We start from the raw sequence: 25,454 nt of genomic DNA, 5'->3' as shown, positions 1-25,454 counted from the left end.
CTGTGGTATTTCTTTTGCTGCCTGTGCCCCTGTTCAGATGATTTCACCTCACTTTCAGTCCCTGTAATAATTGGATTTTGACAAATGTGGCTTATTGTGGTGCTAAAGCTTCAGTTGACACACTTTTTCCCCATGATAACTCTTTCAGGAGTGAATTTCCCTTGCTAGGGACAGATTTCTCTCACTTCCTGTTGCCTCACCCCCATTCTTACCTAGGAGTTGTTTGTAAGTCGGATGTTTGTAACTTGGAGACTGCCTGTATAAGGAATAGCTTTCTTGAAATCTCATGAACTAATTATTAGAAAAGCAAAAGTAGAGCAGGCCATTTCAATCTATACAAAATGCAATAAACAAATCAAGTTATGGTGTTCCTTTTTTAATGCCACATCATGAAGAAAAATGTCTCTCTAGAATGATCCCACATTGCTCAGGTATAATTTCTCTGCATTCCCATTTCTTCCCACCTGTGACAACATGATGTGACTAATCAGTTGCTGCATCAGTGGAACTGCTGTTTTAATTTTTTTTTTCCCCTTCTGGTCATTTTGCAGCCTTCACATCCCAACCTGAGTAGCCGATGCATGCTAAGGAAATCATGAACGTTAATGGAAGGATGGGAAGCGGATTTCAGCATTAGCCATTTATTTCCAGCTTCTAATTTACCTGGTCAACTGGGACCTCAGTCTGAGTGTCTTCATCTTCCTGGATTTCCACAGCTCCCCGCATTTCAGATCGTTTTTTGCCAGCCTTGTAAACACCATCTCCTGAAAGCAAAAAGAAGCAGAGTCCAATTGTGACACCACATGGTAAAAGGAATGAACTGCATCCAAAGACAATCCAAGGATGGAATTCTGAACATCTAATTTCTCATTCATTGGAGGTGTCTATTCCTACAGAGTCTAATGCAATTTGTTATCCACCTGGCTATCCAGGTTTGAAAAGGAGGTGCTGGAGGAAATGCTTATAAGACTGAATATTTTGTCTTTCGATTTACTGAACTTGGTAAGGACAGTCTTTTTTGTGGTGATGGCTAGACACTAGAACTCCATTTCCCAAGAGGCCAATCTAGCCCCCTTTTCAATGGCCCGCTTCAAGCAGTGAAGGTCTTTTTCAAAGAGAATCTTGAGTTTTTAGTTACACGGCAAAATCAACCAAACATTGCAAAACATTTCAGAGTTCATCACACTAAGCACATGAGGGTTGGACTTCCACACACATCCAGATTCCCTCCACAGTTTTCACTGCAAGCTAATGCCTTCATTCGCTCTCTGTTCTCCCATAACCCTCTGTACTCCCAGATCTTGATAGATTAGTACAGTAATTCTCACATTCTAATGCCTTGCAAGTTTTGGACCAACTCCAAGATGTGTCAATGCCTTGGCCAATGATCAGGGATTCTGGGAGCTGAAATCCAAACTGTTTGGCAGATCAGAATTTAAGAACCACTGCTTTAGTGTAACTGAAAAACACAAAAGCCAGGAAATGATTACACAAGTGAAGGAATCAATGATATATAAAGAACAGCAGAGGTCACTGTGGTAAGGAGACAAGTTTAGACTCCCTGCTAAGATTAACAACTTCATCAGACTAATTTCAGTGGCATGCACCGGATCTTTCACAGTTTTACAATGGAGCCTACCGGCTCCCATCAGGGCTCCACTTCCAGCAGGGCTCCATCACAAAACTATGGAAAATCCAGTGCATGCCACCGAGGCAGCATACAAGAGGATGTCCCAATCCTCATAACACTGTGCTTCATTCAGAAAAATGCTGCACTCACAGAGCTCAGACGGTGTTGTATTTCAGTGTCAATGTTGACTTTTGTGGAGAGGTGGCTGCCAAGGTAGCGGAAATAGTCAACGTTTTCTAAGATTACATCATTAAGCTGCACAGATACTGAGAACTGGGAAGCCCTGGCCCCTATACGCTCTAGCTGGAGGTCAGCTATGACCAGTAATGCTGTGGAATTTGAAGATACATGAATGGAGGGCAAAGAGGAGAAATGTGCCAAGAGGAAGGCGCATCAAGCCAACTCTGACTGGGACTGCCTTCCACATGGAAACTGCAGTCCTCACTTGGAAGAACATGCAGGCCAAGAATAGGGCTCTACAGTCACCTACGTACCCACGACCAAGACACTACACTTGGAAGGCCATCATACTCGGACAAGAATGGATTGCCTAAGTAAGAAAGTATACAGGAGGCTTCCCGTGTTGCCTTTGAGACAATGAGGAGAAGCTGGGTGGCCGACACTTCCCCGCGTGCGATATGGTGACCATCAATTTGGGCAATGCGGGGTGTGAGGTGATGGCTTCCCCACCCAACCCCACACCAGGCACCACTAGATTTGTCACAATGCATGGCGATTCTGGCAGCCTGTGTGAAGAGGTCCTTGGTTTTTCCTGCCGTACAATGATAGTCTTCTTTGTGGTCTCTGTGTTTCACACTCATAGGTCTCTACCTCAGATCATCTTCAGAATCTTTTGGAAGATGAGCATTTTGGTAGCTGGCTTTAGTGCTGGATTATGAATCTGAGTCCAGGGTTTGAATCCCTACCTGAACATGACACCCATTGGGTGACCTTGAGTTTCTTCTCAGCCTCAGAGGAGGGCAGAGGCAAAACCCTCTATGAACAAACCATTCCAAAAAAAAACCTTATGACAAGTCTACTTTAAAGTTGTCTTAGGTTGAAAACAACTTTAAAACACACAACAGTCAGCTACAACAACAGCAAACCACCCTACTGCCTGTAACAGATATACTGATCCCAGCATTGTTCTTGAGTACACTTATTTCCCTCCTTGTATTTATGTTAATAGTTGCCATTCATTTTAATGGATAAAGTGAGGCTCTCAAATATAAATGAATCCTACTCTTTAAAGTATAACATATCCCCAAGAGATTCATGCAATACAGCAACAGCCTCCTTACATATACACACATACAAACACATTTTTGAAGGGTTTGTATTACTTATATTTCAAGCACAAAATATTCCCCCTAGAGATCCTTCAAAATATAAAAGCAGCCCTCTTACATTCTGTTTTTTTTCCCCTAGTAATCATAATACTTATGATTCTCGAGAGATTTCAGAGTCTTTATGCATTTCGTTTACATAATCCTCACAATGCTATGGGCAAGGTAGGTCAAGTTTATTGCTCCCATAAATCAAACAGCATGTTACAGCTGAGGAGAAAAAAAATAGTTTCTCTAAGCTCAATGGCTAAGCTCACGGGTACAGGAGGGATTTGTCAAATGGAATTTACCATTTATAGACTATAATGTATTAGTTGTCATGATGGGATTCAGAGAAGATACCAAAATGTCAGACTGGAGGAGAGTAAATAATGGAGGGCGGGGGGCAAAAAGAGCAGTGTTGGTTTTAAGTGAAACCACAAAGTTTAAGGACTTCAATGCTGAAATTGTCACCAAATGGCAAGGCAGAGGGAAAAAAACAAGTGATCATGCACAAAAAAGGAGTGGGAAAATGTAGAACCTATTACCTAGAGATAATAGGAAAAAAGTAACTGAATGAATTGAACAAGATTGACTAGCATTTCTGCATCACATATCCTGCTACAGAAGAAATACAGGAATCTGACAAGAGAAAATTGATGTTCCTGGGAAATTTCTAAAAAGTTGGTAGCTTCCTGGGTTTTGAAATTGCTGGAGACATTTCTCAGTTGTCTCAAAGTCTGTATATTTATCCAGCCTGACAGAAACTTCAGTACACTTCAGTAAACAAGCAAATTACAAGACTGTATTAAATAGCAAATAAGTTATAAATCCAAACTAATAAGAAATCAATACACTTTAAATAATTAAACACAGAAAATTAACGTTTCTTGCATAAGCTCTTTTCCTAGGCAGCACTGAAATTAAAAAATATTGCAGCACAAATGACAGCATTATGCATAACCATGGAATGCATTTCAAATTGGAAGCTGATTGAAGTTCGGCATTAGGGAGAAAATAATCATGGTAATAACAGTCTGCCCTGAATATTTTATGGAAATCAGGGGCATTAACGAAGCTGTAAGCTCTGTCTGTAAGAGTGGGACTTAATCTAACTACAAAAATGTTCATTGTAATGTCCCAGATGCTGCCTCATAAAGTTAGAATGGGGAAAATAACAGCATAAGGAATGTATTGTTCGTGAAATCCAATAAATATCTAAAAAGGGTGGAGAGGATAGGAGATTGTTTACTTTGTCTTCACTAAACCGAAAAAAGAAGACAAGGAAAAAGAAGCCAGTTTACCGTTGTGGGATTTCATTTCAAAATGCCTCAAGATAATTTTAAATCTCTAATAGGTATGGAACAGTTTAGTGTTCAAAAGACAGCCCTTCATACATTTGCTTGAAAATTCATTAACCATGAATTTAGTGTGATAATAATAAAATAAAAACTGGAGTTAAGTAAGCAGATAACTAGATCAATTCCCTCCACTACAAGCACAGCACTGACACAGAGAATATTGGATTGAGACCAAGTTATGAACTTGCTGTTGCTGTGGTGTGCCTTTGAGTGAGTCCCAAATTATGGTGACCCTCGGGTAAATTTATCACTGGGTTTTCTTGGCAAGATTTGTTTGCAGGGAGTTTGCCATTGCCTCCCTTTGTGCTGTGAAAGGGTGACTTGCCCAAGACCAAACATGAATGGGGATTTCAACCTTGGTCTCCAAAGTCATAGGCCCCTTCTACACTGCCATATAAAATCCAGATTATCTGCTTTGAACTGGATTATATGGCAGTGTAACTCATAAAGCTGTTCTTCAGAGTCAAGCATTCTACATAGTGCTGAATCTACATTATGCTGAATCTTGGTATTTATAGCATATGGGATGATCTCAACCATTTATGGTTCAGTGAAGCCAAGTGTGCCTCATAAAGTCTATTTTACTCACTTGGAAGAATTCAAATCAGCTAATACCAACAGAAATTGTCCAATTTTTGCATTTCCTTGACCTCCACGAACCCTTAACCCAGTGGTTCTCAACCTGCGGGTCCCCAGGTGTTTTGGCCTACAACTCCTAGAAATCCCAGTCAGTTTACCAGCTGTGAGGATTTCTGGGAGTTGAAGGCCAAAACATCTGGCGACCCACAGGTTGAGAACCACTGTCTTAACCTAACAACTGACTCATACAGTATATCAGACTTTTATTTTATTTTAGAGATATACCCTGTGCAATTGTGATTGATTCCAAATATATACTGTTTAATTACATCACCATATACTACTCTTTGAAACATCACCGTCATACCACGGTCCTTACGACATCACCAAGCCTACCACAAAGGGGTCACCTCTAGTTCTCAGATTTTGGCTTTAAACTCTCAGGAGCTAGGACAGACCTGAATTAGCAACCTATTGCCAAGTATTCTTGGGAATAGATTGATCATCCAGCCTTTGAACAAAGTTGCGATTCCATTTCAACTAAGGAAGTAATCTCTCAGCAATTACTGCCAAAACATCTCTGACTATGAATGTCTTATAATCCACTTTTCAGAAGGAAATGTATTAACTTCTTCACAGCATGAAGAGCACATAAAATAGATTGAAATATCTCAGTTTCTATGGTAAATCAGATTGATTCATGGAAAAAGAACGCTATTACCCTGCAGGTAGTAAAAACCCTCATTTCAACGAATTTGTGAAAAGTATTTGACTTTCCCCAAGCCCTGTAGAATTTGTTACATTTCTTTCCCCTCTTGGGAAAAAAATATTAAAATGATCATTTCATCACCTGCTGGTTAAATCACCAATTATATCTATTTCAAATAAACCTTTTTATTTACAAAAATAACATCGACACATAGTATAAAAAAATTGAATACTGGATACAGGCATGAACCTGCTCTGGATAAAACTATTAGTGTCCTAAAAATACAGGGGGAGATTCTATCATTTGATAAGAAGGAATTCCCCCTAAGAAGGAATGTGTGCATGAGGCACAACTAGATCCAGGAAGCTGAGGCCCAAACATGACAAAGGCTTTAGATCGATTCTGGTCTCAGTAGCAGCCCTGGTTAGTACTTGGTTGAGGGACCTCCAAGGAATACTAGGTACACAAAGCTATATTCAGAAGGAGGTTATGACAAACCATGTCTGAATATTCCTCACCCTTGAAAATCCTGTAAAATTAATGATGTCTCAGTAAGTCAACAGGTAACTTGAAGGCACACGGGCCCTAGAAATTTGACACTGTTAACATCAAACACTGATAGTATAAACAGATATAGCTGGAACACAGTGCACCAGGCATTGAGGACCTGGTTTTGGCCTCATTCTAGGATGAGTTGACCTGAGAAACCAACTTTTCCCTTATAGATCCACTGGATGCTTGAGGTCATCTGGAGAGGTCCACAGGATGGTTCACCTGTTGCTGAGGTCTGCTCCAATCATTCAGAGAAGGACATTTAGTACTATGCAGAACTTTCCTCTCTGCTTTTCAACAAGGCCCAACAAAATTAGGTTTTTAAATCCAAGCTGAAAATATTATTACAAATCTTTCAGGATACTGTGTCTTAAGGTAAAGGTGAAAGTTTCCTTTGACATTAAGTCTAGTTGTGTCCAACTTTGGGGGAGGGGTGCTCATCTCCATTTCTAAGCCGAAGAGCTGGCATTGTCCATAGACACTTCCAAGATCATGTGGCCAGCAAGACTGTATGAGGAGCTGTTACCTTCTCACCAGAGTGGTACCTATTGATTTACTCACATCTGCATGTTTTCATACTGCTAAGTTGGCAGAAGCTGGAGCTAACAGCAGGAACTCACCCTGCTTTCTAGATTTGAACCGCTGACCTTTTGGTTAGCAAGTTCTGCAGCTCAGTGGTTTAACTTGCTGTGCCACCGGGAGCTCCTATGTTTTAGAACAGTGTATATTTTATGATTGTGTATGCCACAATGAAATATTTTTATCTAAGGAATGTATAAGTATTCATAGAAATAAATATTATTGTCTTCATTTTTCACAGCTATATGGCAAATAGCTGAATATCTGCTATGTACATACTGTTTTTCAGGGGCTTTGGTCTTCTGAAAAGATGGCTACCAGAAGGTGATGAGAGATGACTGCTGAATGGTGGAATGGCACAAAGAATGCACTTACACTGTAGTATTAATGCAGTTCAACACCACTTTAATTGCCATAGCTCAGTGCCATGGAATTGTGGAAGTGGTAGCTTTACAAGATTCTTAGCCTTTTCTACCAAACTATAAATCCTATGATTCCATGCCACTGATAAGCAGTCAAAGTAGTGTCAAACTATATTAATTCTACAACCTTAAGGGCCTCCTCTGTCTATCAAATGGCATCAAATCCAAGTTGGAAGTTCAGCTTTCTTAGAAAATATCTAATAGGCAGGTATTAGAGATCAGTAGACACAAAACTGTAATCACAGAATTCTCTTTTAGCTGAACAAGGGACAAGCATTACATTCAACGAATTTATTTAGATGAGTCTACTTACTTCTGCTTCAAGAAAGATGTAAGTAACATTGCAGAAAATAATAACACTCTAGACCCAAAATGGAAAAAAGCCAAAGGCAAATATATATGGCCAGACAACAGAGGAACTAAACATTTATTTCAGTAATTGCCAGCAACAGTTTGAGTGAAGCTAATCTATACCTGAAAAAGTAATGGCTTAGGTAGTGTATAACTATGGAGAAATGTTAACATAACAATCCTGCATTTTTAAAGATCTTAAGGCCTGAATCAATTGTCTTCCTTTTTGTAGAGTTTCTCAAAATATCAGGATGAACTTTGAGTACTTACCATTATCTGTGACTGCGTAAGATTTTATCATTGTTTTTGATTTTGCAGGTTTCCTAATCTCTTGATTTTGCGCATGTCTTTCCTTTCCCTTTGGAGGTTGAGGAGAGACTGTTTCTCCTGTATCCGTAGATTTTGACTGATGTGATCATTCCACCAAAGAAAAAGAAACATCAGTTATTTTGTGACAATGTCAAAGAACAGCATATGGTTGTTGCTATTAAACGGATACATTTATATGTGATTTTTTTGTTATCAATATTCCCAAATTGCAAAACCCAGCATGGTATAGTGCTTTGAGCTCTGGACTAAGACATTGGTAGAGCAGGTCTCAAATCCAGTTTTGACTAGAGAAACACAGGGTGTCCTTAGGCAAGTCCATTTGGTGCATACACTGTAAAATTAATAAGGTTTGGCATCGTTATAACTGTGATGATTCAAAGAGATGGAATCACGGGATTTGAAGTTTGGTGAGGCACTGGAACTCTTTGGCAGAGAAGGCTAAAGATCTTCTGGGGGCCCTTCCAGACAGGCCCTATATCCTAAAATCCGATCCCAGGTTTTCTTCTTTAAACTGGATTATACAAGTCCTCACTACCAGATAATCTGGGATAAACAGAAAACATGGAATCAGATCCTGGGGTATAGGGCCTATCTGGAAGGGCCCTAAAATGACAACTGCCATGATTCCATAGCATTGAGCATGGTAGTTAAAATAGTGTCAAATGGCATTAATTCACTGTAGTGAAGATGCATCCTTAAATACAAAAATACAATTTCTGCCAAGAAACCCCTGTGATAATTGCAATAGGTCAGAAATGACTTGAAGGCATACAACAATAACATTCCTAAATTATAAAATTGGCATCATTATGCTTTGGTTTTTAGGGTTGAAAGGCAATAAATCCGATGGTACTGGAATTATTTAAGCATGGTTTTGAATCTGATAAAAGTACAAGAACAAGTTATGTGTTTCCATGCCTCTTGCCTGAAGAAGAGTATTTGTATACTCTACTAAAGAGAGGGAAGAGAAAAGAAAAGAAAAACTAAAAGCCCAGTCACATTAACCCCAGCCATTTTTCAGAGGACCTGAAAGCCATGGAGTACAGTTTGTTGTTGAGGTATTGGATACATTGGGATATACTCCATTTATATCAGTATGCATCCCATATTTTTTAGGAATGGATACATACAGTATTCAAATGTAATGCATACTGACCCCATCACACTCAATTCTTACATTTTGAAAATACTGTGCTTTGACTCATCACACCATGAAAGGCTGGCTCCTCCCAATCTGTTCGAATGCCTCCCTATGTCACTTTAAAAAAATATTGTGCAGTGACATAGCCTGGAAGTCTCAAACTACTGTTCTCACAAGATTTTAGCTGACAGAATGCATACTGATTTTATGATCACACATAAAAACAGCACCTCAGAACCGTATTAAATTAAAAAACACATTAAAAATCCCGTGTGCAATTACTCTGTTTCTACAGTGTTTTGCAGATGAATTCCAATGGATGGAATGGGACAAATGACATGTGATAGGACCTGTTCAGAATTGTGTTCAAAGAGCCTCAGAAACAGAGTATATCCCAATGTGATAAGGCCCTTAGAGTAGATCCCATATGTTGGAACAAAGCTTGATAGCTACCATGCATTGTGACACTTACACTCCCTTTAGATTTTCCAGATCCACCAGCTGGAGGTAATGAGGATGCTTTTGCACTACAAAAACACATAATCATCCGTTAGGTTCTAAAAACTCTGAACATTATCAGGATAATAATTTACTATATTACAACTGTCCCATATATTGCTGGCAAACTTTATATCTTCCCAGGATGCATGGATGCACGGGATTATGTGGCACATTTTGCAAAGGACCACAAACCTATCTTGGGAAGACAGGATATAAATGGTGATGATGACATACTTATGCTAAAAATCTACTAAAAATCCCATGCATTTCATCATTACGTTCATTAAAATCTGTATTGAGGAGATTGCAAGCAGACTAGAGTGTTGGACTGTCACTTGTGAGATCCAGGTTTGACCCCATGAAAACATCAGGGAGACTATGTCCCTTTTGTCTGAACTTCTCAATGGGTTTTGATACAATTGCCCACGGGATACTTCTGGGCCACGTCTCTGGGATGGGAATTGAAAACACCGTTTTACAGTGGCTTCATTTCTTCCTGGTGGGGGGAAACCCGGAAGATGATCCTGCTCAGTCCCTGAATATTGGCTCAGAGGGTCTCTCACAGCTGGCTTTTTTTTCTTCATGCTATTTACACATAGTAATTTTAAATATTTTTCTTGAAAAAAGTTGTGTACATTAAAACATTAGAAAGTCATCCATATGGGCCATTTTGGATGATTTTGGATTTTTGGATAAGGGATATTCAATCTGCATATGAATTTTTTTTTTGGGGGGGGGGGGTCATCCAGAGTTTCAAGTTGCAATGCCATCAATATGTTTATTCTTTTACTGAGGTGTTAATTGTTGTAATGCTATTTTAATTCTATTTTGGTATTTAATTTATGTATGTTTTTAATTAAATTGTTCTTTCAAATTGTGAACTGAATTGACTCCCAGTTTTGGAGGAGGAGTATAACAACGGTCACCATTATCATCAATCAGGCCTACATCACTGGACTGTTGTGACAAGATGAGGACAGTCATGTAACTTGAGCTCACTGGAGCAAAGGCGAGATAATTTAACTAACAAATAGGTCATTTAAAAATGTCAACAAGCAGAACCAAAAAATACATGCTCATACAGAGATTGGACTTTTGCACTGTGTTATTTCATCCTTCATAATACTGTATCCTTTCCAACAGCAACAATGTGAGTTTATGACACAAAGTGGAATCCACGACATGCGAGTGTGGAGAAGAACAAACCACAGACCACCTACTACAATGCAGTCTGAGCTCTGCCACATGTACAATGGTGGACCTTCTTATAGCAACACCAGAGGCACTCCAAGTGGCCAACTACTGGTCAAAGGACATTTAGTATAATGCCAAATTTTAAAATTTGTGGGTTTTTAATACATTATAACAGTAGTCTCAATCAACTTCTGACACAATAAATAAATAAAATGGCACTGTGTTATTAGAAATCATGTTCATAAATAGAATCATATGTCATAGTGCAAAATCACATTAACTTACCCATAAGGTCTCCTCATTGTGGACTTGCTGAATAGTAATTCGCTGTAAGGCAACTTCTTAAATTTATCTCTACCAACTGCAACATAAAACTGTCCATTTTCCAAATCCAACCCACTCTCAACAAGTTTTCCATCTAAGGTGAAAAGCCTGTAATGATATACAACAGATTCATGATGAATTTTTAACCAATTGTGTTCTTTAACAGTTCATATACAATACACTTGTTGTCCTGTATATTATCACAAGAGAGAATGAATTAACTGGGCATATAGTTTCCATTTAGAGAAACAATGCTAAGCAGAAGGGAAGAAATTATTGTTAGATCCCAATAGCAGAACCCACACCAGTCTGGGATTGCTTCCACTTATTCACTTATGTATCTACAGAAGAAATATCACAGGAGAATTTGGCCTGAAGTGGAACAGAGAACTAGCCTAATGCATTCACGTATTATTTGTAAACTGAGGTTTTCAAGGGAGTTTTTTGTTAAATATATCGGTGTTTCTTAAAGTATTGACTGATCTCCTTTTACCCAATATTGTGGATTTACTATGATATTTTGAAGTGAAAGCCATCAATAAGCTCAGTCATACTGTTGTCCTAAACATTACCTATATTACATTATTTATTTATTTATTTATTTGCTACATTTATATCCCGCTCTTCTCACCCCAAAGGGGACTCAGCGTGGCTTACAAATCAAATGAACATACAATATACAGTAGAGTCTCACTTATCCAACATTCGCTTATCCAACATTCTGGATTATCCAATGCAGTTTGCCTCCCGCCCCAATACACAGCTGTTTCTCTAGGCAGCATGGATTGAACTTTTTATGGATTTCATTTCCAACAATGTGGCTACTGTAAGTTCATTTTACGCAATTCTATCTTTATTTGTAGTCAATTTATTAGTAGCCAATTTTTTTAGACAATGTTTGCAATATATTGCAATGTTTTTGGTGCTAAATTCATAAATACAGTAATTACTACATAACGTCACCATCTTTTGGACTGCTTTTTCTGTCGATTAGTTGTAAAACATGATGTTTTTGGTGCTTAATTTGTAAAATCATAACGTAATTTGCTGTTTAATAGGCTTTTCCTTCATCCTTCCTTATTATCCAACACTTTCGCTTATCCAACATTCTGCCGGCCCGTTTATGTTGGATAAGTGAGACTCTACTGTATTATTAGCATAGCAAAATATAAGCATTAAATTACTATATTGTATTATATCATTATATGGTAATATTATTAGTAATATTACATTTAATATATAATATATAATTAATATTATTATATTGTATTATTATTAGTATAATATTGTATTACCTTATAATATTATTATCAACATAATATGTATATACAATATATTATATATTTATAAATTATTATAAATTATATATATATATATATATATATATATATATATATATATATATACACACACACTATATGTATGTATGTATATAAAATTAGCATAGCATTAAAGGGAGATAAAATTGCAAACGTTATGTCATGTGTGTGTTTGTTCCTCTATGCTCATTCCCCTCAATAGATTATTGAAGGATTTAAAAAGAAGAAGCCCTGTTTTGAGTTATTTGATTAAATTAACCTTAATCTATACACATAATAAAAGTGAAAATATGTATGTGTGTATGTGGCTGGGGTGTCCACTTACAGAGACAGGTTCTTGCCTCCATAAACAGTTATAACTTCCACTACTCAGGAGACACCCATGGCCCTCCCTCCAATGACATTGCAGGTTATAGCAAGCGCTGTAAACATGTCTAAGAGCCCTGACAATGTCCTCCACAAACACCAAACTGCCCACCACCCAAGCGAAGGCTTTCATTTGAGGACAATTTCATTCTACCACAGACATCCCAGTGTTTCTTAGTCTCTGCATTGGTGTGGAATTTGCATGACCCCGCCCACTGCCTCTCCCCTAGCCCTTTCCTATTCTTTTCTATGGCACACAGCAAACAGAGGAATTGATCAGCAACTGAATATACTAGAGAGATTTGGGGAGAATTCACCATGATTTATAGGAGTTGTAGGTACTAGGATATATAGTTCACCTACAATCTAAGAGCACTCTGAACTCCACCAACGATGAACCTGGAAGTCACTTGGCACACAGAACCCCCATGACCAAAAAATAGGAGTTGTAGTTCACCTACATTCAGAGAGCCCTGTGAACACAAACACTGATGGATCTGGGCCAAACTTGGCACACATACCTATTATGCTGAAATTTGATCACTGGAAGAGTTGGGGGGAACTCACTTTCCTTCCTGGGAGTTGTAGTTCACCCACAACCAGAGAAACTGTGACCTAGGCTCCGCCGATGAGGACCTGGACCAAACTTGGCACACAGAACCCCCATGACTAACTCAAGCTATTCTCATTGACTCACAACAATGGGAGTTGTAATTTACCCTACAGCCAGAGAGCACACTGAACCCCACCCATGATGCATCTAGAGCAAACTTGCCCAACGTAACAAACTTTAAGGACTGATGGAGTTTTTTGGGGGTTAACCTGGCGTGATGTGAGTTGTAGTTCACCCAAAACCTTATGCATTTTGTACAATTAAAAATTGACTTTTCAAATAACCCAGGCAACTTCAGGTACCCAAGCTAGTACATAAATAAATGTTAATATTTTGGTATCACTTGTGTGAGCATAAGGGAGATGAGCATATTCACTAGCATCTTTTATGCCACGGAGTATCATTTCCAACCCACTGATATCTTAAGAACTTCTTTACCACACCTGCACTACTAAACAGGAGCCACTAGATGGGATATAAGGCTAGTTTATTTCTTCTACTCAAAATTCTGATTGGAAATCTGTGCAAGTAAGTATAAGTACAGTAGAGTCTCACTTATCCAACATAAACGGGCCGGCAGAACATTGGATAAATGAATATGTTGGATAATAAGGAGAGATTAAGAAAAAGCCTATTAAACATCAAAATAGATTATGATTTTACAAATTAAGCACCAAAACATCATGTTATACAACAAATTTGACAGAAAAAGTAGTTCATTACACATTAATGCTATGTAGTAATTACTGTATTTACAAATTTACCACCAAAATGTCACAATGCATTGAAAACGTTGACTACAAAAATGCGTTGGATAATCCAGAACGTTGGATAAGTGAGTGTTGGATAAGCGAGACTCTACTGTAAGTAAACTTTTATTACGGTCAATGACCAACGCAGATCAAGGAAATCTGTGTAATTCAAGGATTCAGAATCCTCAAAGAATTACTCTGGTCTAAATTGTCATGCTAGGTCTAAAAACTTTAAGTCACTAGATCCCATGTGACCTTGGAAGCTAAGCAGGGTCAACTTTGGTTAGGACTTGGATGGCAGACTGCCATAGAATATTAGTGGCTCTATTTCAGAGGAAGGAATTGGCAAAACCATCTCTGAATGCAATAAGGTAAAGGTAAAGGTTTTCCCTTGACGTTAAGTCTAGTCGTATCTGACTTTGGGGATTGGTGCCTGTGAAGAAGTGTATAATTATATTTTGTATATGGATGAGATGTGTATTTAATTTTGTTTAAACAGTCAGGTTTGGCTAAGTTTAAAATGGTGAGTATTTGAATTGACATTATGTATGGGGGAAGGTAGCCATCTTAGAATGCTAGAACAGGTTACCATAGCAACAGGGGCGGAGCCAACCGCCGCCTGGAAAGGAAGAGGGGGAATATTTTTAAAACCCAGAAGCAGTCTGTGATATCCATTCACAGGGAAGGAACTGATCCTTGTGTAGAGGATCAGGGTGACTCAAAAGAATTTGAGTCAGGCCTAAAATAAAGGATTTATTTTAGGAGTCTGTGATTTTCCAGTCACAGAGAAGGATCTGATTCTTGTGTGGAGAATCAGGCTGGCTTAAATAGAAAGATTTGAGTCAGATTTAGGTTGGACCAGACTAGGCAAGTTAGGTGATTTATCTAGGGTCAGTTATAGAGTCTGTGGATTAGGGAACATTAATCCCAGGGGATCCAGTAGGATCAGGGTTTAGTGTAATCCAGAGAAAGAAGTATTCTGAAAGTTTGACCACCTCATAACTGTTTGTAACCATTAAGCGAAGTGCCTTTAATAAGTTATATGAAACCATCAAGCTCTGTACCTGCAATAAACTTGTTTTGATTTTATTCAAATCAAGCCTCTGTCATACTCTTATATTAAGTTAAGTAACATCAACATCTAAAGTGGAACAACTAGAGAAAGCTTATAAGAACCAGTACCATCTGCCTGACGTCTCTTCTATTGGTGGCAGCGAAGAAGAAGATAGTCAAACAAATAATTAATTAACATCATCTCTCATAAAACATCTTTATTAAGTGGTGGTATCTGTGTGTGTGTGTGTGGGATTGAAAGGATTCCATTTCTGTCACACATTCCTGTCAGACACCTCACCTCTGTACATAATTGGTAGTAAAGCTGAGGGATTCTAAAAGGGATTCCATTCCCTGCCACATCACCCTCAGTTCTCTACATAAATTGGTGGCAGCGGTGGGATCAAAAGGATTCAATTCTCTGTCACCTCAGCATCTTTACAGTGCCCATCTCCATTTCTAAGCCAAAATGCCTGCCATGACTGCATGGAGCACTGTCAACTTCCCGCCGGAGTGGTACCTATTGATCCACTCACATTTGCATGTTTTCGAACTGCTAGGTTGGCAGAAGCTGGGGCTAACAGCGGGAGCTCACCCCGCTTTGCAGATTCAAACCACCAACCTTTCAGTCAGCAAGTTCAGCAGCTCAGTGGTTTAACTCACTGCACCACCAGGGGCATCCTACTGAATGCAGTAGGTCCTTAGTATTTGCTGAAATTTGGTTTCAGGATCCGCCCACCTTCCTATGAATACCAAAATCTGAGGATGCACAAAAATGGCATCCCTTATATAAAACAGTAAAATTAATGTTTCATTTTTGGATTTAAAAAAAAACAAGAAAAAAACACCAGAATGGAACCCCCGAGAACTTTCTGAAGTTGAATTCAGTCCTCAGACTAGAAGAATCTCCAAGCCTGCATGACTGATAGAGATTCCAGGAAATATTATCCAAAATAGCTTTTCCAAGTTCTGCTCACTCTTCATTTTCTTCTATCTATTCAATAAACTAGACTCCTCACTTCCATCACAATAAATTTTGATCATTTGGGGCACTGTGGATGATGCTGGCCAGCCACATATTTTCTGCCCCACTTTTAAGTTATTCTTTAATAATAGCTCATTGCTTCCACGTACTAGAAATGGAATACACAAATCTGTGTTATTACTGACATGTGCAACTGACTGGATAGTCTGGGCTGTGTTAAACTTATAATGCTGCATTCATTGACTTAATGAAGAGTTTTATCTTTATCAGAATCAGCAGTCTTTACTGGAACCTTGGCTAATTGTAGCCCTGTTACCATAAACCACAGTAGCTAATTGGTTAATTATTAAACAATGATGAATTTCACCCAGCTATTTAGTGTGTTTTTTCAGCTTTTCAAAAACTGAGGAAAAACTGGATTGAAGCAGGAAAGGGCTTTTAAAAAATTAAACACGAAGCAATTTATTGTTTAAATGTCTCTCCTAGATTTTTTTTAAAAAAAACAGTATGTGCTCATATAAAATGCTAGGGGTTTTCCAAACAAAGGCTGACATTTTTTGGCTTGTGTGAAGCTTTAAAGCTGTGAAACTCATCTTCATAACACAAACTTTCAGATATTATTTGAAGGCATTCTACCTGGACTTCTGTTCAAACACCAGAAATGTCACAAAAGCTTCTAGAGCAGTAACCGCTGCTTGGTGTCCAAAATTTTTTAATATTCAGAAAATATTTTAATAACCAAGAAAAGAAAAGATTATACTTTTTTGTATATGGAGAAACACACGCAAAACGGATAAACAATGCCACTTGTGAAGTTCAAGTGTGAACATATAAAGAAGGGAAATGCAGATATCAGCTGCTTCAACCAAATAGTGAAATAAGCAGAGGATCAATATACATTAGTGCATGATCAAAGCTAGGACCAGAGGCGGTTCAACCGTAAGGCGAACCAGGCACTTTCCTGTGGCGCCATTCTCTAGGGGGCGCAGTTGAGCCGCTTCCGTGTGCATGCACATGCATATGCACGCACCCCCGCACTCTCTGAGAGTGTGGTGGAGAATGTGTGGCATGGCGTGCAGGCAGGCCCAGAGCGTGCCTGCAGCTGAGTGCCTTACTCTAGAGTAAGAAGCATTTGGCTGCAGGCACTGGCAGGTAACGTACGCTTTCTGAGCCTGCCTGCATGCCCCGCCACACACACACACACTTTCCAAAGAGAGTATGTTGTCAGAAATATTGAAAATTAACAGTGTATTTTTAACTACGAAGATTATATACAGGAACTGTAAGGGTTAAAAATGGTGCAGTTACACCAATAGGTTGTTATAAGCAGGTGTGCCTGTGGAGTAGAGAGAGAGAGTAAAGAATGAAGGAATGGGTTGCTGTGTTCAGCGTAGTTGGTGCTGTTTGGATTGTTTGTAGTTTGAGTCATCCACAACAGAAGAAAGAAGATAGAAGAAAGAAGAAAAAGCCTTGGATTGAATAAGCAAAGATAAGGCATTGGATTTATGCCTATGTAATGAACTTTCTTTGCGTTGGAAGAAACCATATTTTGTAAATACTTCAAGAGTGTTATTTTTGTAACAAGAAAAAGACTCCAGAGGAAAAGAAAGGCAAATTAACATGGTGTGTGTGTTTTGTTCATTTGGTCACTTTCTATCCACTGCTGAGTTACATTGCTGCTGTTAAACTGTACTACAATTTCTTTACGAGGTGAGTATTTTGTTTGTAAGCCCACTCGTCCAACATATGTGTGTGGTGTGGCCTGCAGGCAGGCCTGAAAAGCGTGTGTGCCTACCAGTGCCTGCAGCCAAGCACCTCTTACTCTAGAGTAGAAAAATCAGGTGCCAAATAAGAAGAACGCACGCCGGGAAGGGGAGTCAGTGGATGGGAAGCACCCCCCTGATAATGGTCTGATTTTTGGGCCCCAAAGCAAAAGAACCAAAAACAACCCCCCACCCAATTTCAGGAAGTTTACAAAAAACTGATTGGGGCCCTCAACAAAAGCCGGGACATGAAACGGGACGAAGTTTACTCCAAATGCTTCAGGAGGACAGATGGAAGCCTCCTTGAGTCAATATGCAAATGGTAACATCTAAAAGACTGGGATAATAATATTGTTCTCACAGTCTGTGTGTACTTCCTCAGATGGTCCAAATTAGACCTGTGATCTGAAGGTTCCTCAGTCCCTTGTACATCATAGACACTGACCCTATTTAATTTCAACTGGGTGTCAATGAACTCAAAATGTGGTTCTATATCTACACCACACAGCTTTGTCTTACCTGTGTACGGCTCCACTCCTGAGGGTGACCTTTTCAGTAACCATTTCAAGGACACGATCCCACTGATTTAGTGCTTTCCTTGGGATGAAGAGACGTACTGCTGGGCTTACGAGGTCACCATTAGCAATCAGGCTAACAAAGAAGGATGGGAAGTTACAAACAATTTGATCTTTGGCATAAGAATGCCGATCAAACTACCTGAACAGAAGGTGGTACTCACAAAACAGTGCATGGTTCCTGAAGCGGCTTTCGAAAACGTGCAGACACATTTATTCGGCTGTGAGTGACTGGCTTCACCTAAAGGATCCCAAAGATCAAATAATTTATTAAGAATCAATATTTAATTTTCTGTTATCTTCTCCAATGTCAATATTTCTCATATGTCTTAAAATAGTTCATGCCACTCTCAACCAAGCATACTGTACACATTTTCACAACAGTTGATGTCTTTTATATCTGCTTTTGTTGAATTTGTGTTTTCCCTTTCTTGTCAAGTCCTTTATTTTTTTTTCTCTTCTGCACTGTGTCTGTGTATTTCTAGGGATGGCAGAACTGAGCTTCAAAAGTTAATTAGTGCCTTTGCTAAGATGCTGGTGACTGTAACAGGGTCATAGGAGTACTGGTCAAAACTGCTGTTTTCTTAGCTGTTTCTCATAGTTCATGCCTAGTGGCTTGGAAAGAAATCTATCTCTCATTTGATATTACACCCTAGTGCTACATTTATTTTTAAAACTCTTCAGATCCAAAACTGTCAAAACATGGCCATACAGCGCAGAAAATGCACAACAACCCAGTGATTCCGGCCATGAAAGCCTTCAACAACAAACTGTCAAAATACTTTGCAAATGAGACTTAGGCCTGATTTTGATGTGATGTATCTTGACTAATCAAACAAAGATACGCATGACTCTACATGCTCCGCTCTGGTGCAATTGTTTTTCTCCTCTGGACTTGATGCAAGTCACTATGGGGTAATTTACCATAGTGTCTCAGTGTGGGAAATTTATTACCAGATTTGAAACAAATCAGGATCTGAGTCCAACATCAACCCACTTTCTTCTGAACCCAGGAACTATATTTTTCTACTTCAGATATAATAGAAATACAATTCATTAATCCAAGGAATCTTGAGTCATAGTAATCACAGCAAAAGGATGCACATACACGAGACGTATAGACAGAACAATACATTAAAATGGGACCAGATCTTAAAGGTTGATTGGACATGAGCTGTTGCAATGCAAATATATATGTGTCTAGGTACACACACAAAGAAAAAAAATCTCATTATGTTAGCCTGTTAGCTACCTTGAATTCTGTTAGCTTGAACAATTGCTGTTGATAGGTTCACAGCAGTGAAATCCTGTCTTTTTTAGCAAATGCCAGCTTAAACTAACCATAATTTGCTTGTTATTTTGATGCAACATTAAGCCATGGTTAATTAAGGATGAAACTGTCTGTTCCTTTTGCAGTGCCAGGGATGGAATGATTGAGCAAGTGAACCTAAGGTTCTGAGTTTCAGATCACTTCTTCTTCTACTTGATGTATGACTTCAAATTATGATTGCCCTCTACCCTGAAAACTCGAATCAATGTTTGTCAAAAGATCTGATACTAAAGGCATAATGTGACAAAGATTTTCCTCTTATACAGCAAAAGGTTCATTCCCCTAATACACTCTGGTAGTTAAAATTGTATGTCAGACCATATAAGAGAAAAAAGAAGCAGTAGGGTTATTTGGGCCTTGGGTGAATTGTGCCATATTCTTCCATCCCTCTGTGACTCTTAGAGTAGGGAAGTCCCATGACTCAGCTGCCTTTGTACAGAATATATATATCAGTGAACAGTAAAGATGCCCCAGGATCCCCTGAGAGAGTCCCGGGTGTATCCTCATTACCAGCAAGCACAGTCCCATTCTTGAGCTCTGACTCAGCAAAGCAAAACAAGGAGGCACGACATGCTGGGAAACAATATTGGCCATGAATTGCCTTTGGAGCTGAAATAAGAACGTGTGTCCATTCTTTTAGATAAAATATGTATAATATAATAATAATAAAAACTTTATTTGTATTCCACTCTATCTCCCCAAGGAGACTTGGGGAGGATCCCAACATACAATGGCAAACATTCAATGCCTCCATAAAACAAATAAATACTGACATAAAATCCCAGAGAAACCTCACATATGAGAATAAAATTAAAACCTAACATCAAATTAAAGCCTAACATCAGTAAATTAAACCTAACATCAATAAATTAAAGCACTGAGCTGCTGAACTTGCTGACTGAAAGGTCCCAGGTTCAAACCCTGGGAGCGGCGCGAGCGGCCGCTGTTAGCTCCAGTTTCTACCAACCTAGCAGTTCGAAAACATGCCAATGTGAGTAGATCAATAGGTACCGCTCCGACGGGAAGGTAACGGTGCTCCATGCAGTCATGCCGGCCACATGACCTTGGAGGTGTCTACGGACAATGCCGGTTCTTCGGCTTAGAAATTGAGATGAGCACCAACCCCTAGAGTCAGACATGACTGGACTTAACGTCAGGGGAAACCTTTACCTTATAATGTCTAAACAACCATCCACATTAATTTACAACAGCCAACTAGAGTTCACAAAACAGTGTGGATTGGTTATGTAGTCAAATGATGGCCACCGGGCTGGCATGGACTAGGTAAAGGTAAAGGTCAAGGTCAAGGTCAAGATCAAGGCATGGACTAGGACGATCCAAATGCGATATAGTTCTCCGCCAAGGGCCCGGTAATGATCTCTCATTATCTAATCCTCCTCCTTTCCATATGCTAGTGACCAGAAGTAGGTCTTCAGTTGTTTTTTGAAGGAGAGGAGGGAGGGGCCAGCTTTTTTGTGATTTGTAAGCGGAGATGCGTTCAGTCAAGTAGTTCAGAGAGCGACCATAGAGAAGGCCCTTTCTCTCATTCCTACCAGTGGTACTTGAGATAGGGTTCGGACCGAGAGCAGGGCTTCCTCCGCTGACCGCAGTGCCCAGGTGATTTGTAAGAGGAGATGCGTTCAGTCAAGTAGCCTCGACCTGAGCCATTTAGGGCTTTAAAGGTAACGACCAGCACTTTGTATTTAGCCTGGAAGCAGATCAGCAGCCAGTGGAGCTCCAGCAACATGAGAGTTGATCTCTCCCTGTACAAGACTCCTGTTACTAATCTGGCTGCCAATCTCTGAACCAGCTGAGTGGCATTATACAATTGCCCCTCTAAAAACAGGAGATCTTAAATCTAATTCCACCTCCCTGACACAGCTTCAAATTCTAAACCAGAAGGTTGAAAGACCATATGAAACAAGTAGGAGAGAGAGCTTTGCAAGGAAAGTGAAGAAGGATAAATCTGCTCATGGGATGGGATTCTATCCTATGTGGTTTTGGAGGAGGCAAGACAAATGTTCTGCCTTTTGTTAAACACAATGATTTGTCTTTTTAAAAAATCAATCTAAAAAGAGTTCTGTGTCAGGTAAACACTGCAGCAGCCTGAAAAGTTGATGAGAGTAAGGACATCATTCATGCCACACTGAAGTCAGGAACTGCAGAGAAGAAAAGAGGAAGAAACATAACTAGGAGACAAGATGGTTCATTTGAACCCCTGTTAGTTTTACCAGGGTAGAGGGAACGAAGTGGAGTATATCCAGTCAATCATTATTGTTGATGCTTTAACTTGCATACCATCCCTTCAGTGTCTGCTTGAACCAAGCCAGAAGATGAGAGGGTCCTTTGCACTTCTTCACTAGAGAAGAGCCAATTTTAGCCCTAATCTATTCTGAGGAGGAAGGGAAATGGGGGAAAATGTGCCCTGGTGATGGGACAAGCAGAGTCTACAACCAACTCTCCTTTTCACATCAGACTCTACCTAAGCTACTGGAAGTTTGCTCACTTGCATGCTGCCATGTACAATTTGAGTATCCCTTACCTGAAATGCTTATGATCAGAAGTGTTTTGGAGTTTGGATTTTTTGGGGTGGGGATTTGCAATACCTGTATTTGCATATAAGAGCATAATAAGATATCTTGGCGATTGGACCCAAGTCAAAACATGAAATTCATTTATGTTCCGTATACACATACACAGAGCCTGGAGGAAACGTTATACAGTATTTTTCAATAATTTAGTGCATGACACAAAATGTGTGCATATTGTGCTATCAGAAAGAAAGAGAGTCACTATCTCAGCCACCATGTGGATAATTTTAGATTTTCAAGTATTTTGCATTTTGGAATTCCAGATAAGGGATGCTCAACCTGTAAATGTTCTCTAAACCCAAGCTCTGTTTCCATTCTCTCTCTCAATCTCTCTCTGCCCTTCCCATGAGGCAGGAAGAGGCAATTTTTTATCAGAACCCGAGGTTGAAATCCATATTAGTATAAGGGAAAAAATTGATTAAAAAACACATTTTTAAAAGGATTTAAAGGAAGTTCAGTCTTTGAAGATTAAGGTTCTTATTGGTGATAAGAACTAACGCCAAACTAGAAGTCCTTTAATACATGAGCACCGTTCAGCTATTCATACATTCTGCATACCAAATCACACAACTCAACAGTGTCTGGAATATGATACCCACTGGAGCCACAAAGTGAAATATTAACCAAAGTGGAATCTTGTGAAAACAAGGGCAATATGCAAAGGGTCTCATATCATCAGAGCCTTTATTCTTCTGTTTTACTCATCAGCTCCTTCATAGCGTAAATCAGCATGCTTCAAATAACATTAATGAATGGTTTAGCTTATCACAACTAGATATCTATGTCAGGCCCAGCTTTGGAGACACAAAAACAGATTTCCATACCAGGCAGTTAGGTGATAAATATTATTGTACAGACTCTTAAACATTTGATCACTGGGTATTTTTGTTATTTTAAAAAGAAATGTATTGACCAAACCATTTTGATCTGCACAAATTTATCTCCATTCTTTAATAATAATAATAATAATAATAATAATAACAACAACAACAATAATAATAATATAAGAAATATAATAATAATAATAATAATAATAATAATAATAATAATAATAATAATAATAATGAAATCCAACATATCTATCTTGTTTGCTGTGTCATACAATAATAATAATACTTTATCTTTCTATCCCACCTCCATCTCCCCACAGGGACTCGGGGCGAATAACATGGGGCCAAGCCCAAAAAACAAACAGTGAACAAAATAAAAATACATATGTAAACAACATCACCAAACAGGTAAAATAAACAAATTAAAACCACAATAATACAATAATAAAACAATAAAATACATAGAGGATAAAAAGCAAAAACCACCCCTTAATAGCAAAATAGCTAGATAGATAACTTTAAGAGAGTTTATGATCTATGCCGAGTTTATACCTCCTTGCATAGGAGCCTCCAGTGGTGCAATGGGAGTAAACCCCCAAAATCCGGGGAGCGGAGTGAGCTCCTATCTGTCCACTCCAGCTTCCCAGGCGGAGACATGACAGAAGCCTCCCTCAGGATGGTAAAACATCAAACATCCGGGCGACCCCCTGGGCAACGTCCTTGCAGACGGCCAATTCTCTCACACAGGAAACAACTTGCAGTTTCTCGGGTTGCTCCTGACATGAAAAAAAAAATCTCCTTGCATTCTCCATGCTAGCTAGGGGTTCTGGGACTGGAATCTGAAGAAGGAATTACTCCAAAATCTGAATTCAAAGAGCCACAAAGCAAAATGCAGACAGCCAAACTAGATTATACAAACATGCCCTTCATTTGCAGTGCCGTAAATTCAGTTCTTTGGCTACAAGGTATTGATTAATGGGGGTCTCTCAGTAAAGAATTTGCTAATTAAACAGTACACAGTCCAATACATGTTAACTCTGAATTCCATCTCAAGACAAATGTGTAAGACTGTAACCAGATTTGTTAAACTCGTTGAATAGTTCATCCAACTCTCTTCCCAAATGAATGTAAAGGAGACAACCTTTGCTGGGCCCTTAGTTTATTTCCAGCACAGATCACAAAGCTGAACATCATTTTAGGATGCTGCCACATTTACCCTTCAATCCAAGTGCAACCGACTTATATTGTACTTCAGTACAATAACTTCTTTTTATATGTAATTTCCTCCACTGTAGCATTAAAACTGTGGAAGAGATATATTATACAACAGGAAGATGCAGGGGCAATAGGTGGATCCACCAATATGATAGTGGTGAATATCCTAATGGCAAATGTATTTTAGGAATAGATTCCAGTACTTCCCATACAAATCAAAACAGTGGCCAACAGAGCAGCCATAAAACTGAGTAGATTCACTGTATCCTCTGTAATTGATTCACCTGCTGCCTCTGGGAAAATGTAAATATTACCATAGTTCAAAAATGTCAAGCAAACTATATACTGTATCCTCATTTCAAATTTTAGACTTCTAAACAAGTTGTTATAAGAATGATGCAATTTAGGATTTATTCATGTTTGCTTTTTTCCTTCCTCCTTCCCAGTTATCTAGTACCCTGGTTCCAAAGACTATCTACAGTAATTGTGGGTCTATTCTGGGAACCTTAGGAGCAAAAATACTTTACATAAATAAAATAACAAACATCTTCTTGGCATATTTTAAGGAGGTGAAGAAGTTTCTAGGCCTCAGAATTTGACACAAAGGATTATAGTTTTTCACATCCTTCTCAGAGCCTTTAATTACAGGTGGAGGAGCCAGTATCAAACATCTCTGTTGAAAGCATTTGAGGAAAAGGACAGTAATTGGAAAATCACTGACAATAATACTAAAAATGCCTTTTTTAAAAAAAATAAATTACTCACCACAAAGCTGCTCCTCATACAAAAAATACCATTTTTGAATTCTCAGGATCACAATCACAGTCCCCATCCACACTGACAGTTTACTGCAGTTCAAAGCTAGCTAAACTCCCACCAAAGCACATAAAAGAAAGCCCCCAATGAACATCAGTGCTCTGTGGTTTATGGAATCACCATCCAGGTCTCAAACTGGTTCCAGGGTTTCCTATGGAATCATCTACACAGTGAAAAACATTTTCTTCAATTCCAGTTTGAAACTGCATTAAATGATGTCCCTGGAAGCCCCCACTGGTGCAGCGGAT

General features: G+C 38.9%; 1 protein-coding gene across 4 annotated transcripts in view; it reads right to left on the bottom strand.

Moving 5' to 3' along the window:
- dcdc2 (doublecortin domain containing 2) overlaps positions 1 to 25,454 on the bottom strand; it is a 64,777-nt gene that overhangs the window by 23,744 nt on the left and 15,579 nt on the right. For all 4 annotated transcript variants that reach the window (XM_062980658.1, XM_062980660.1, XM_008108793.2 and 1 more), the window contains 6 exons: positions 18,589 to 18,665; positions 18,369 to 18,500; positions 10,960 to 11,106; positions 9,452 to 9,506; positions 7,779 to 7,914; positions 664 to 764 (listed from right to left, as the gene is read on the bottom strand). In XM_062980658.1, coding sequence (XP_062836728.1) covers positions 664 to 764; positions 7,779 to 7,914; positions 9,452 to 9,506; positions 10,960 to 11,106; positions 18,369 to 18,500; positions 18,589 to 18,665 — 648 coding nt within the window. The remainder of the gene's footprint in view (positions 1 to 663; positions 765 to 7,778; positions 7,915 to 9,451; positions 9,507 to 10,959; positions 11,107 to 18,368; positions 18,501 to 18,588; positions 18,666 to 25,454) is intronic.

The sequence above is a fragment of the Anolis carolinensis genome, chromosome 4, assembly GCF_035594765.1.
Source record: "Anolis carolinensis isolate JA03-04 chromosome 4, rAnoCar3.1.pri, whole genome shotgun sequence".
NCBI lineage: Eukaryota > Metazoa > Chordata > Lepidosauria > Squamata > Dactyloidae > Anolis > Anolis carolinensis.
This window is presented reverse-complemented; position numbering and strand designations above follow the sequence as displayed.